This window comes from Garra rufa, unplaced genomic scaffold, assembly GCF_049309525.1.
Source record: "Garra rufa unplaced genomic scaffold, GarRuf1.0 hap1_unplaced_106, whole genome shotgun sequence".
In the NCBI taxonomy this organism is placed as follows: Eukaryota; Metazoa; Chordata; class Actinopteri; order Cypriniformes; family Cyprinidae; genus Garra; species Garra rufa.
The window spans coordinates 8573-24793 of record NW_027394381.1 but is presented as its reverse complement, the minus strand read 5'-3'; the positions used below and the strand labels follow the sequence as shown (position 1 = coordinate 24793).

Here is a 16221-nt window from a genome sequence, read left to right as displayed (position 1 = left end):
GTAATTTATTCCTGTGATACAAAGCTAATTTTTTAGCACTATTACTCCAGTCTTCAGTGTCACATGATCCTTCAGAAATCATTCAGATGTGATGGTTTGGGCTACAGTTATCATCTGTTATTACTGGTGCTCATTTATTAATAATGGTTCTTATTATTATCCATGTTGACACAAAGCATGCTACATTTTTTTCCAGGATTATTTGAAGAATAGAAAATTCAATAAACAGCATTTATTTGAAATAGAATTTTTTTGTAACATTATACATGTCTTTACTAAATGTTTTTTAATTGCACTGTGATCAAATAAATGTAGCCTTGGTGAACAGACATATAAAATAAACTTTAATATTCCAAACTTTTGACAGGCCGTGCATATTACAATTTCTGTTTGTTGCAATTTAGTTGTAATGTTGCAGACTGAAGGTTGTATGCAACATAATCTCCAAGATGCCTGTAAGTATGAATATGAAGTATCTGATAGCCTTGTGAAGAGCCAATGAAAGATAATATTAAGAAAATATTAATATCACCCCAGCACTCAAACTTGGCATTCCAAAGCCAGTCACATACACGTCAGCATGAGCGCTGGTAAAGCCGTCTGTCGTCACTTTCATGATAATAACAGCTCATAATACCTGCTCATACTTTCGTAAAATACAACATTCTGGGTCTGAGCTGTAGTCACAAGCTTTGTGCCTCATAAAACAGCAGGTGACCAACAAAACTTGCCAAAGGAAGTTGCAATTAGGAGGAATGTTGCACTGCTGAAACAACTACACAGATGGAGATTTTTTTGGATGTGTGACTCACACAACTAATTATCATCTACTATTGTTTGAATGAGACCATATTTCCATAGCTGCAGAATAGGCTTGCCACGATAGACGGTGTTGACGGTGTTACCGGTTTTAAGACGCAACACCGGTGACATCACTTTTCCACCGTGACACCGTCCCCACATTTTTTTTTTTAAAGTATGCCTATTCGTTTTTTTTATTAAATATTTATTTGAATTAAATAGAAAATATAATTATAAATAATTTACTTAAGACGAGAGCATGCACTATAATTAAAAACTGAACATAGCTACAATGCGTCATATTTCATTTTTTTATTACGTGAGGAGAACGTCTCGGGTTACGTATGTAACCTTAGTTCCCTGAGGGAACGAGACGCCGCGTCAGGAACGCTATGGGGAACGCCATTGGCGGGCCGCACTCTGAACTATGTCTAACAACCAATGAAATGACGGGAGTGACGTCACAGGCGCGGTGACGTCATCGACCGGGAAGTATAAAGCGCGTGCGTTTGAAGCCGGCGGCAGCTCTTTAAGGAATGAAGCGAGCGCCGCAGGGTGCGGGAATTATGGTCCGAGACGCGGCGTCTCGTTCCCTCAGGGAACTAAGGTTACATACGTAACCCGAGACGTTCCCTTCCGGGAACTCGAGCCGCGTCAGGAACGCTATGGGGAACGAGACTACCAACGCCCCCATAATTTCCGAGCCCTGCGAGTGTCTGCTCGACCAGGGTGGAAAGGAAAGAGCCCTTGTCTAGCATTCCGCGGACAAGAAGGCCCTGTAGTCCTCGGCCCTCAGGCACACGAGGAATGGTAGTCTTCCTCTGTCTGGTCGCCAGCCAGAACGAGAGGTACTCCGCGGCCCTCAGGCACACGCAGAGTCTTAGTCCTTTGTCTGGGGGTTAGCCAGAACAAGAGGGACCGAATGACCACTGTCTAGCACTCGGCGGACAGATGGTGTAGGTAGTCCTTGGTCCAGGAGGACAATGCACTCGACCTCAAGAGTGCTCCCCGGCCCGCAGGCACACGGGGAATGGGGTTCTACCTCTGTCTGGTTTCCAACCAGAGCGAGAGGTGCTCCTCGGCCCTCGGGCACACGAGGAGTCTTAGTCCTTTGTCTGGGAGTGGCCAGAACAAGAGGGACTGCAACGACCACTGTCTAGCACTCGGCGGACAGATGGTGTTAGGTAGTCCTCGGTCCGCAGACCCACGAGGACAGTGCACTCGACCCCAAGAGTGCTCCTCGGCCCGCAGGCACACGAGGAATGGAGGTCTTCCTCTGTCTGGTCGCCAGCCAGAACGAGAGGTACTCCACGGCCCTCAGGCACACGCAGAGTCTTAGTCCTTTGTCTGGGAGTTAGCCAGAACAAGAGGGACCGAATGACCACTGTCTAGCACTCGGCGGACAGATGGTGTGGGAAGTCCTCGGTCCGCAGACCCACGAGGACGGTGAGCTTGACCTCAAGGCTCCTCGGCCCTCGGGCACACGAGGAGAGGGTGATCCTTTGTCTGGGGGTTCAGCCAGAACAAGAGGGATCCAAGGCTCGGCCTGGAGCTCCGCCAGGACGCGAGGGAATAAGCCATTGTCTAGCATTACGCGGACAAGAGGGCACTGCAATCCCCGGCCCTCGGGCTCACGGGGAAGACAGTAGGTGCCTCCGCCTGGTAGCCAGCCAGTGCATGAGGCACTCCTCGGCCTTCTGTGAAGGCAGACGAGGAGTCTTAGTCCTTGGTCTGGGGAAAGCCAGAAACCAGAGGGACCGGAGTACACTCGGTCTGATAGCATCCTGCGTCAGAACACGAGGAGAATTAAGCCATTGTCTAGCATTCCGCGGACAAGAGGGCTGTGCAGTTCTCGGCCCTCAGGCACACGAGAACCGTGACCTCTGCCTGGTTCGCCAGCCAGTGCGAGAGGTACTCCTCGGCCCTCGGGCTCACGAGGAGTCTTAGTCCTTTGTCTGGGGGTAACCAGAACAAGAGGGACCGGAAGCTCGGCCTGGTAAGCATACCGGGACGCGAGAGTATGAGCCTTTGTCTAGCATTACACGGACAAGAGGCTTTTAGGTCTGCTCCTCGGCCCTCAGGCTCGCGAGGATGCAGGGACACTCCTCGGCCCTCGGGCACACGAGGAGCGTCGTGGCGAAAACGACTTCTCTTCTTTCCGCAGAAAGAATGCGCCTTGAGAAGTCTCCTCCTGGCTAGGGAGGTGGCTAACCCTCTAGGCCTAGCGCACTAGGCCGAGAGTACAGCCGAGCCTGGAGCGGCTCTGAGGTCAAGCTCATAGTACCTGACGAATGTCAGGGGCGAGGACCAATTGTCAGGGGTGAGGACCAACCCGCAGCATTGCAGATGTCCTGGAGGGGGACACCTGCTGTCAGAGCTTTTGGAGGCCGGTAGCCTCAGAAGGAGTAAGTCTTGGCTCCCCATGGAGCTGGGAGACCAGAGGACTTGGAAGTAGTAGGAATGGCATCTGTGATCCATCTACTGATAGCTCTGAACGTGCCACATGCTTTCTTTGTGGCCGTATGTGCCCAGTGCGCATACTGGACAAATATACTTCCCATTGGTCGCACTCCAAGAATGGAGGTAATAGAGGCTTGAGACCCCTCAGGGTCTCAACCTGAGTGCACCACCGAGGAAACCATACCGACGAGCCACCACGAGGGGCGTGGTAGGCCAATAAGCCGCCACGAACACCCTCAGGATGGAGTGAGCTGGTTTTGTGGGTTTGCGAGGACTCAGTACTGTACCAACGGGCAGTAACTTGGTCTAGATGGTGTTCGTGACACCATGAAGCAAACAGGTTCCACTTAAGGTTTCCTCGTGAAGGGAGCTCTGGATAGGAGCAGGGTCTCAACAACCTCAGTTGAGAGACCCGAGTCTATGAGTTGCGCCCCCCCAGGGGCCATACTCATAACTTTTCACCTCTCCATGTGGGGGTAGCAGGCCGCGCCCCCAGCTTGAGAGGGAAGGTCCAAGGCATGGTTGGACTAGCCGTGACGATGCCGGCATGCTCTTTCCAGAACTCCAGGGTGCACAGTGATCGGGAGAATGTGTACAGACGCAGCCTCAGCCACGTCTGTACTATGGCGTCCAGTCCGGGCGGACCTGGAAGCACTAAGGAGAACCAGAGAGAGCCTTGCGATATCTATCGAGTCGCCAGAGGTCCCAACTTCTGAGTCTCCATGCTTCATTACTTCCTGATGAAGCCTCGATCTCCCGACCGTGGAGGAAACGTGTGACCAGGGGGCACTTGCCCACTGAGAGGCCACCTAGAGGGGCGTGGTAGGCACTTATGGCCGCCACGTATACCCTTAGAGTGGAGTGAGCTAGCCCTGCGGATAGGCGAGACTGTAGGAACTCCAGAACTGTACCGACCGGGCAGTTGACTGGGTCCAGGTGGCGCTCGCGGCACCATCTCGCGAATAAGTTCCACTTAAGGTCATACAGTTTCCTCGTAGAGGGAGCTCTGGATTGGAGAAGGGTCTCAACAACCTCGGTTGAGAGACCCGCTCCTATGAGTTGTGCCCCCTCAGGGGCCACACCCATAACCTCCACCTCTCTGGGTGGGGGTGGCATATTGCGCCCCCAGCCTGAGACAGGAGGTCCCTCCTGACGGGAATCTCCCACGGAGAGCCGTCTAGGAGAGATACCAGGTCCGAGAACCATACTCGTGCCGGCCAGTACGGGGCTACTAGTAGCAGCCGCACTTGAAACCGACGGACCCGTTCCAGAACTCCCGGGAGCAGAGCGATCAGGGGAAAGGCGTACAGACGCAGCCTCGGCCACGTCTGTGCCATGGCATCCAGCCCCAGTGGAGCTGGAGGAACTAGAGAGTACCAGAGGGGACAGTGCGATGTCTCTTGAGTCGCAAACAGGTCCACCTGTGCCTGGCCAAATGTTCTCCAGATCTGCTTCACCACCTCTGGGTGAAGCATCCATTCCCCGGGCCTCAGCCCCTGCCTGGCAGGACGTCTGCTCCCACGTCCAGAGATACTGGACTGCTCTCTCAGGGAGAGAAGTCTTTCCTTAAGACCAAAGGAGAATCCGGTACGCCAGCTTATATAAGGGGCGTGAGCGGATACCTTCTGGAAGGAAACACTTCAGGGCGTGGAACACGGCTAGCATCTCTAGGCGATTTGTGTGCCAGGAGAGATGGGATTGCTCCACAGGCCTTGGGTTGAGCGGCCACTCATGACCGCCTCCCCATCCGGTGAGGGATGCGTCCGTCGCTAGCATGACGCGGCGACGAGGAGCTCCCAGAACCGGACCCTGAGAGAGAAACCAGGGTTTCTTCCACATGGCCAAGGCACGTAGGCAGGGCCGCGTGACCTTGATCTTGCGAAACAGGTTTCCCCTCGGGGAGAACCGCCTGGTTTGAGCCACCACTGAAGTGGTCTCATAAGCAGCAGTCCAAAAGGAATCATGTTGGAAGCGGCTGCCATAAGACCTAACAGTACTTAGGACTGTAGACAGTGGGTGACGGGCCTAGCTTGACCGCATTTACTGCAGTAAGGATCGACTCGAACCGAGCGGGTGACATTCGTGCCTGCATCGTGGTCGAATCCTAGACTACACCTAGATAAGTGGTTTTTAGAAATCACACCCTTCTTGGTGTTGAGTCTCAACCCCAATTCTTTCCTGAGAGCGAGAACAACACCTCGATGTTGAGCCGCTAATTATTCTGAGCTGGCCAGAATCGACCAGTCGAGTATGCGGATGTCCTGGAATCACGGAGGAGCCAGAGCAGCATCCACACACTTTGTGAAAGTTCGGGTGAGAGCTAGGCCGAAAGGAAGTACTCTGTATTGGTGAGCTTTGCCCCCGAAAGCGAGCCTGAGAAACTTCCTGTACTGACTTCCTGTTCCAGACCCTGCTCGGGGTTTACCCCGCTGAAAGGTGTCGGCTTAGCGCCGAACTGAATAGTGTAACCTTTCTCTACAGTACGCAGGACCCACTTGAAACATTTGGCAGTAGTTTCCACGCTGCCAGAAAGTTTACTTAGGGTACCAGCCTCTCGAGACTGGTGTCTGGATTTACTCGAGGAACTAACTCGGAGACCTGTAACAGCAAGCTGGCAGGAAGCTCCTGAACTAGCTCCTCGGAAGTCCCCCACGGGGGCTGCGAACTCTCCAGGGCCGCTACGTTTCCGGGCGGGACAGCTAGAGGATGTTCGCGGGAGATCGCCACGCCCTGTAACACTGGCAGGGTTAGCTGACTCATCTCCTGAGGGCCACGAAGGGGTCTGAAACCCGCACCCGGAGGTACGGTGCAAACCCCCTCGCGAGGGGCTGCCCTCAACGGCCCTGAGCCGTTTAGCCGAGGACTTCCTAGATTGGAGGACGACCCTCAGGTTGAACCTCTTCTTTTTCTTGGAAGCCCCCGACTTAGAGCGTTGCTTTCCGGGTCCTCTAGGCATAGCCGGAGGAACGCGGGCGGCAACGCTCTGTTTCTGCGCCTCTGATGTGGAGAGCTGGTACACGGCTGGGGTTTAAATCTTTCCCGTCAGGAACCCCAACACGTGTTCATTTGCTCATCAAACCTGATTTTTAGTTTTATTAAGCGGCCTGAAGAGCAAAGATGGAGCCTTCAAAAATGATGCCTAGACCGGGGAACAGAGGCTGATAGCGTCTGTTCAACCCGCGGCGTCATCTTTACTTTCTAGTTTTTCCTAGATCTAAAACTCAATGTAGATCGGGAAGGACAGAAAGCTCCGTTTGGAAGTGCTGACTTAGTCCGCAGGAAGCAAAACGTTTGCTTTTCTACGGCTCATGTTTGCTTATTTAGCTAATGCACAGTCAGCACAACCACCAGCTCATCATACTGAGGCGATCAGGGGGGGGGCGGTTGAATACTTTTGACAACGCACTTCACATCAACCTCCTCGGAGGAAGATATGGAAAGCGTTGGAAACCTTTCCTGGAGGGAAGTAACCGCATTGCGGGCTTCCTCATCCAGAAAAAAGGTTTACCGATCCACCAGATAGGAGAGGAGATAGGGTATTATTAAAACACCCGTCTCCAGTCCCTCTAATAGATCGAGCCGCGATCCCAGCGAGTGAAGCAACCGCTCCGCCTCGGCAGAAGCGGGGCCAGACCCGCGAGAAACGCTGGCGAAGGCTCCCTCCTCGAAGAGAGCCTTCTGTGGAGCACCCGCAGTGGAGATTTTTACGCTCACACTGTGGACAGTCAGCCTTTTCGAGGGCTGACTGTGCGTGCTCTACACTCAAGCAGACCACACATAGACTGTGTGTATCCCCACCAACAATGAAGCATTGGCAGGAAGGAACACACTATCTATGTGGCTGCTTGTACCGCCTAGTTTCGTAACACTTCTTTCCCCCATGGTTGCATTTTAAAGGTCATACTACTCAAATAAAAGCCGTGCAAACTGGCACGAAAAAACAGCAGTATGACCGAGACAGACACAGACACAGAGCGCTCTCGCTGAATGACAAAAGCTGCCGCCGGCTTCAAACGCACGCGCTTTATACTTCCCGGTCGATGACGTCACCGCGCCTGTGACGTCACTCCCGTCATTTCATTGGTTGTTAGACATAGTTCAGAGTGCGGCCCGCCAATGGCGTTCCCCATAGCGTTCCTGACGCGGCTCGAGTTCCCGGAAGGGAACTAAAAATGCCAGCAAAGCAAAAGAAAGCTGAAAAGTCGTGTATCGATGAAGAAAACACGACCAATCCTTCCGAATTACCGACAGGTGCTAGCCACGCTAGCAACAAGGCTAACTTTACGGACGCCACAAATACAGACATTCTGGAAGCAATTGCTAATTTGAACAGCTCCTTCGACCAAAAATTTGATGTTCTTTCGTCTACATTATCCGAGGTGAAAGTATCGCTTGCTAATATCTCTGCCAGAGTGACCGAAGCGGAGGAGGCGACTAAAATTCACGAAACCCGCATTGAATTGCTGGAGCAACGATGCGCACACCTGGAGACCGAATGTGGAAAACTTCGGGAAAAGACATGTGATTTAGAATCAAGATCTCGACGTCAAAACATCAGGATTTACGGAATAAAGGAAGGCGCTGAGAAGGGTAACCCAACAGAATTCGTGACCAAACTTCTGATGCAGGTGCTGAGTGAAGGGAATTTCGAAAGTCCAGTCATTGACAGGGCACACCGATCGCCGCAACCATCAAGAGACGAGAGACCTCGGGCATTTATTGTTCGAGTTCATCATTACCAAGTGAAGGAAAGCATTCTACGTTTGGCAAGATCGAAACCCCTGCAATACGATGGCTCAGCGATACATATCTTTCCTGATCTTGCAGCCGACGTAATGAAAAAGAGACAAAAGTTTGACAGCATACGAAAAAAATGCAGAGAGCATGAGGTGAGATGTGGATTTCGTTTTCCCTCAAAGTTCATCGTGACCGTCAAAGGTAATGAAACGAAGGCTTTTGATGCACCGGAGATGGCCGAATCATATCTACGTCAAACTGTGGACAACTGGTAAAGCAATTGAACTGAACTGTTGAAAGTGGCAAGAGTCATAGCGAACGAGCTCAACTACGAACATATTTGATTAACAAAAAGACTATAAATGATCATTTCGGTTATATTTTGAGATATTCGGTAACTATTTCAATGGAAGAATGCCAAAGGGCATCGAGGGTGAGTTGACAGATGCAAATGTTACCTTTAAGGGGGAAAGTATCCATAATGGTTACATGGGATACAATAATCGGGGGGAGGGTGGGTGGAATGGGGATTTTGTTCTAATTTCCAAGGTTCATTGTGTTCGTGTTTATGGGAATGTCATTTTTCTTTATTTGGAAGGTTCAATTAAAAAAGTATGCAAAATGGTCAAGTACAATACAATTCGTTTTAAACAGTGAATAATATAAATGTTAACGGTGGCGGGACATTGACTATGTTAAGTTGGAATGTACGTGGAATTAATAGTCCAATCAAACGAGGGAAAGTTTATGCACATCTCAAGAAAATTGGTGCAGAAATAATATTCCTTCAAGAAACGCACATTAAAACTACAGCGAGGTTTAGTATCAAAGCTCCATGGATGTCTCAAGTTTACCAATCAAGTTTTTCTACTAAAGCTAGAGGAGTAGCAATTATGATTAAAAAATCTGTTCCCTTTATTCATAAACAAACAATTCATGATATAAATGGCAGATATTTGATAGTAATTGGTGAAATAAATTCATTATCTATAACTTTAGTAAATATATATGGGCCTAACTTTGATGATCCTTCATTTTTTGAGAAAGTCTTTAAAAGAATACCGGATTTCATGAATACACAAATCATCATGGCAGGTGACTACAATTGTGTGTTAAATGCTAGGTTAGACACGCAACCCCGTCGAACAACAACAAGCAAATCATCGCTTTTATTAAATAATTACATGCAAAAGTTAAATTTGGTGGACAGCTGGAGAGCTATACATCCCACAGATCATGATTTTTCATTTTACTCTTCAGTTCACAAAATTTATTCAAGAATTGATTTTTTCTTCATAGATTCGAGACTGTTACAATATGTTACTTCAACAAAATATCACACTAGACTCTTATCAGACCACGCCCCAGTTTCTCTTAATCTAAAAATAAATCGCTCTAGAGGAAGTAGGATTTGGAAATTTGATAATATGCTATTAAAAGATGTCAAATTTTGCGAATATTTGGCTGACAGATTTGTATCCTTCTTAGAAAATAATGACAAGGGAGATGTATTAGATTCAACCCTTTGGGAAGCAATGAAAGCAGTAATAAGAGGTGACATCATGTCATATCAAGCAGCTAAAAATAAACAGAATAAGGCAAAATTGATTGAAATTGACACACAAGTAACAAAATTAGAGATGGAATATAGATCAACCAATTGTGAATCCACTCTCAAAAAAATTGTTTCACTGCAAAGTGAGTATAATTCTATACTTTCAAAAAAAGTTTCAAAACAACTTATGCAGATCAAACAAAAACAGTTCGAAATTGGTGATAAACCTCAAAAATTACTCGCACGACAGTTGAGACATTCTCATGCAGCACGCACAATATATAAAATAAAGTCAGAAAATGGAGAGGATTTAGTTGATCCTAAAGAAATAAATAATGGATTTTCTGACTTTTATAAAAAAGTGTATAAATCAAAAAAGAACATAAATCAAAAGGCAATAGATGAATTTTTATCAAGTATAGACCTGCCAACTCTTAATTCTGAAGCAAAACAGTGTTTAGATGAAGAGATCACATTGGAGGAAGTGAACGAAGTAATATCACAGCTACCTAATAATAAATCCGCGGGCCCAGACGGCTTTACTGCCGAATTCTACAAAAAATTTAAAAATCATCTTGCACCATTGATGCATCGTCTGATTAAAAATTCAAAAGAACAGGGCAAATTCCCACCAACAATGTATCAAGCTAATATTGTATTAATTCCAAAACCTGGACGGGATAAGCTGCAGATGTCTTCTTATCGGCCAATTTCTCTCATTCCAAATGAGTCAAAAATTTTAAGCAAAATTTTAGCAAACAGATTGAAAAAATACATAGGTTCAATTATTCATCAAGACCAGACCGGCTTTATGCCGGGAAGACATATGTATTTTAATTTGAGACGGCTATTCAATATAATCTATAGTAAGAAAAACACTAAAGCATGTGTAATTGCACTGGATGCTCTACGAGCTTTTGATCAGTTGGAATGGGAATATATGTTTGCGGCCCTTTCAAAGTTCGATTTTGGTCCAGAATTTACTAAATGGATTAAAATAATATATGCATATCCAGTAGCCTCTGTTATTACTAATCAAGACATCTCAAATATGTTTCAGCTAAGCCGTGGTACACGACAGGGATGTCCCTTGTCTCCTTTTCTATTTGCAATATCAATGGAACCACTGGCAGCTAGTATTAGACAACATCTTAGTATAACACCAATAATGACTGAAGGAAGACATCAACATCTCTCATTGTACGCAGACGATATACTCTTGTACATCTCCAACCCTGAAAAATCTATACCCCCATTATTTGATCTTATTGACAAATTTGGTAGTTTTTCTGGTTTTACAATAAATTGGGAAAAAAGCGAACTAATGCCCATTTCAGATGACCTAGATAAAGAATTTTTAGAAAAAGTTAAATTTAAAATAGCCAACAACTCCATTAAATACTTGGGTATAATGATCACTAGAAAGCCTAATTTATTATTACAACTGAATTGGAAAAAAAAAGTAGACCAGCTTAAAAGTGATATTAGTTTTTGGAAGACACTCCCTATGTCCATGGTAGGTAGGATTAATGCTATAAAAATGGTTGTATTACCAAGATTTCTGTATGTTTTTCAAGCTATCCCTTTTTTTATTCCCCTAAGTTATTTTAAATATCTAGAATCAATAATAACTCAATTTATTTGGGGTAATAAGACTGCTAGGATTAATAAAAAACATTTAAATAAACCAAAGGATCTAGGAGGATTTGGTCTTCCCAATTTTAAATATTATTATTGGGCAGCTAATTTAAACACACTGGCATGGTGGAGAAAGACTTGTTTGGAGGAACAAAGAGACAAGCCAGAATGGTTAGCTATAGAGGACGCTTCTTGCAATATGACCTCATTACCAGCTCTGCTTAACAGCCCTATAAAAATAGATACAAAAAATATCAAAGGTAATATAATTATTTCTAATTCAATTAAAATATGGAAACAAATTAAAGCACACTTGAAAATTCCAGATATGTATTTGGACTCTCCAATTTGCAATAATCATGCATTCCCTCCCGGATTAAATGATAATTTTTTTTCTAAATGGAAAGATAAGGGCATCTTAACAATCCAAGATCTTTACAAAGGAGGGACATTTAGCTCCTTTGAACAGCTAAAACAAATTTACAACCTTACTTCCTCAAACTTTTTTCGCTATCTGCAAGTTAGAGATTTTGTTAGAAAACATATTAAAGACTTCGAAACCGAGAGGTTGGAGCCTACATTAGACACAATTGTGAATTTACATCCTGGAATTACTGGTAATGTATCTAACCTATACAAGTTACTGTTGGGAAAGGTGGACAGCAGTACAGACAAAATAAGGCAGGACTGGGAAGATGAAATGGGTATTAGCATTAGTGATGACAGGTGGGATGAGTGCTTGAGTAATATACATTCATGTTCTGTAAACGCAAGACACCATCTGATCCAATATAAGGTAATTCATAGGCTCCATTATTCTAAATCAAAACTTCATAAAATATTTCCAACAATCTCTTCATGCTGTAATAAGTGCAATGTGTCAACAGGAACTTTGTTTCATTCTTTGTGGACATGCAGTAAATTACAACCACTCTGGCAAAATATATTTAAATTTCTCTCTGAAGTGTATTCAATGAATCTGGAACCTGATCCTATCATTGGACTTTTAGGAGCAGTGGACAGTTCTTGCAGCAAAACCCAAACACAAGCAATTCTATTCTGTATGTGTATTGCAAAAAAACTAATTTTACAAATGTGGAAATCTGATGCTGCTCCCACCTTTGAAATGTGGGCTAGAGAACTTGGAAATATGCTACACTTAGAAGAACTGAGATTCACACTAAGTGATAAACTGTCCATTTTTAAAAAGATTTGGGAACCATTCATATTATTTTTGCAGATAGACTAAACTGATATGGCCTTTCACAAGACTATTGTATGTTAATTTATTTATTTAATTTCATTATTTATTTCATAATGTCTCTTTTGATCACATTGTCCATGTACACCTTGCTTCAATTTTTTATTTCTGTCCCAGCCAGTTCCATATTACGATTATAAATGTTATTCATGTATAACATGCCTTTTATTTTTATTTTTTTTTATGAACCTTCCACAAACAATTTGATCAATGTTAGAAGGGTGGGGTGGGAGATGGGGTTTTTGAGTTCCTTTTTGCAATAAGCTACTTCCAAGAGAACTTTGATATATGGTCCATTTCTTTCTTGTAAAGATTTAGGTGGTACTGTATGTATGTTGGTTTTCTAAATGAAAATGAAAATGAAAATAAAGAGTTGAAAAAAAAAAATCTTAATGTAACATGCTCTTTACTTAATTTCCTAATGATTTTTGACATAAAAGAAAAATCAATAATTTTGACCCATACAATGTATTTTTGGCTATTGCTACAAATATACCCCAGCGACTTAAGACTGGTTTTGTGGTCCAGGGTCACATATTTAAATACTACTATTGTTTATATAAAATATTACTTATTGAGTAATAATATTTAATAAACAACAGCAGCAATCATAAAACTTGCTAGGCAATTCAGTCAAAATTACAAAGGCAGTGCTCTGATATACATCATTTAAGTATAACGTAATGAGATTTTGCCCTCAGCCAAAACTATTTGCTCTAGAAAAAATAATAGATTAATGAGACCAAAAACTGCCCGTTAGATTTACCCCAAACAAATTATAGTTCATGTTTAAACACTATAGATATCTCAGTGATTATATGTGTATATTACTAAGGTGCGTATCAACTTTTTTTGGCTGCTGGCCCAAATAAGGGTTGAGAACCAGTGCTTCAGATGATGAAATGCTGATTAGGCGCATCTCAGCAAACTATTGGTGAAAACACCATTTTTACTGTTACAGTTTCAATAGTAAATTGTAAACCTATGGCCCACATCTATATATATTTTTGTCTACTGAGTTTACAAGTATTATGGATTATTTTACTTATACTAATTGTTTAAGTGAACATACACAATTCCTGAAATCAACTCCTTACTCTGTTCCACATCAAACTAAGGTTTTTCATTCAAACTTCAAACTAACTTAAAAGATTATCCCTGAAAGTCACCTGTAATTCTTGTCAAAATGACAAATTTTACCTTCACAGTGAAAATGTATCACTACATTTGTGCTCCCTTTTCTCTAAATAAAGTAGGTTTCTTAATTTTTTTTTTTTTTAATGTTCAGACATTAATCAGCAGCAGTAGTTTAGTTCTAGGTCAAACAGCTGCCCTTATCTCTAGAGGTTCAGCAGACATGAGTAACCTGGACTGAGTTACGTGCACAATCCTTGACTGTGATGATAATTCCTTTAAAGAATTACTTGAGGCCAGTTTTTAACCCTGGACAGGTTAGTTTAAAAAAAAACTGAAAAGACCTATTGCAAACTTAAAAGACATAAGTGTAGGATATATCAAAGCTCACAGAGTGAATTTATAGAGCTCATAGATTCATCCAGGATCAAAAACACATATCTCCTTGAGTGATGTGTCAAATCTTATCAGGAAGTGAACAAAGTCTGGTGTTATTTGTTAATGTTATTAGTGCAAAGGTTCAAAATCAGCTCCTGTCTGGTTTCAAAGATTAAGTACCTCTGACTCAAAGTTACATAAAGGGCATATTCAAAATCTCTCTCTATAAAAAAGAAGATTGTCTATTGCTGAATCCCCTGTAATTATTTAAAACACACAAACACATTTACGAGAAAAACTTGAACAGACTATAATTTCTTTAGTTCTATCACACTGAAGAAATCTTTTACTTACAGAATTGATTTAAGTCCTATAATAAAACAATATTAGTTTTTACAGTACAATTTAGCTGTACAGTTTTTCGTCCAAGAGTTATCATAGTCCGTATTGAATTCAGGAATCTTTAGTGATAATAGGTACAGTCAGAACATTATGATGTGGAGTAGTGACAGCAAGGCACTACCCACTGGACTTTGGGTTTCCACTACGGCAATCACCTTCCCATGCTATATAAATACAGATGTGAAACAGACACATTCACACTTGTTCTTCAGGCAGGACAGCGTCAATTACAACAGGCTGAAACAGGTAAGAATACAGCTGTACTTTTTAGTTAAGTTGAAGAATTCAAATTGAAGTACTACACTTACACTGATAATGGATTTATAATGAAAAACAGAAATGTTAATCAAAAATTTATTTTACTTACAGGCACAAAGTAAAGACCATGAAGGTTCTTGTGGTGTTCGCACTTGCTGTATTCACAGGTAATATTTTCAGAGAAAGTTATGATATCAAAATGTATTATTAAATATACTATTGGCTGGATAAATTCATATTCAAATGAACTGTTTTGCTTCATTAACAGGTTGCCAGGCCAACCTATTCTATGCTGATGAGCCCAAGCCACAGCTGGAGCAGCTGACAGATGCTTTCTGGAGCTATGTTGCAAAGGCAACACAAACCGCAGAGGATACCGTCAAGATGATCAGGTCTTCCCAACTGGGACAGGAAGTCAAGTAAGTCAAGAACATTTACTTGCAGAACACAGTTTTTCATAGTATTTCTTGCACCCTGAGATGCAACTCAAATGTTCTTTTTCACATCGCAGCACTAGACTGACCCAGAGTGCCGATATGGCCAGCGAATATGCCGTCACCCTCAAGAAACAGATGGATCCTCTGACTGAAGAGCTGATGACCAAAATCACCAAGGAGGCTGAAGTGCTGAGGGAGCGTCTGGGCCAGGACTTGACCACCGTGAGAGACAAACTGGAGCCCTATGCTGATAACCTCAAGACCCAGATCCAGCAGAGAGTGGAGGAGCTCAGGACGGCCATGGCTCCATACGCTGACTCCCTGGATTCTGAGACCCTGAAGGCCACTCTGCTCCAGAAGAGCGAGGAGCTGAGAGGAAACCTGGAGCAGAGCGTGAAGGAGCTGCAGGCTCAGCTGGAGCCCTACACTGCTGACATCAAGGAGAAAGTGGACCAGCGTCTGCAGGAGTTCCAGAAGACCGTGACCCCCCTGACTGAGGATCTTCAGGCCCAGATTAGAGAGAGAGCCCAGATGGTTCAGCAGAGTCTCACACCCTACGCTGAAGACCTGAAGGAAAAACTTGACCCCTACGCACAGGACCTGCAGGCCCAGCTCACCTCTCTGTACGAGTCCTTCATCAAGAGAAATTAGACGCTACCAATTGACTTTTGCCAACTGCTGCTAATGAAATTAGATGTTAGATTCAGTTCAATGTGAAAGTATGTTTTTCACTGTCTGCAGTTAACATTAATAACTGCAGCTGACCTTACAGTAACCTGATGGAAGTATTTATTCACAGCCATGTAAAAAAAAACAAAGATCCAAATAAATATCTGCATCTGTTTTAATTTGAAATGTCTTAATTTAAACTAAATAAATGTTTTGTCAAAAGAAAAAGAATCTAAAATGTTTATTTCCAGTTTTAAGACCGAGTTATGTTACAATTCTCATTCTTTTTTAAATATATAAACATTAAAATACATCAAAATATATGTTTAATCTTTGATGCTGTATACAGAGATGTTCAATTTAGCAAATTTCCAAATTATTTTACTTATTTTTCCATACAAAACAACAAAACTTTTCATGACATAAAATAGAGTAGTATTTTATTAGTTAAACATTACTTCCTAGACAATGAAAAGCTTCTGAAGTTCTTC

At 43.6% G+C, this 16221-nt stretch overlaps 1 protein-coding gene across 1 annotated transcript; it reads left to right on the top strand.

The window, feature by feature from the left end:
* The first annotated feature begins 14522 nt into the window (after window positions 1-14522).
* Window positions 14523-15909, top strand: LOC141316573 (uncharacterized). The gene is made up of 4 exons (XM_073832792.1): window positions 14523-14612; window positions 14736-14791; window positions 14893-15043; window positions 15136-15909. Exons 2-4 carry the CDS (start codon window positions 14752-14754, stop codon window positions 15710-15712), a joined length of 768 nt encoding a protein of 255 aa, XP_073688893.1. The 5' UTR covers window positions 14523-14612; window positions 14736-14751; the 3' UTR covers window positions 15713-15909.
* The last annotated feature ends 312 nt before the right edge of the window (window positions 15910-16221 follow it).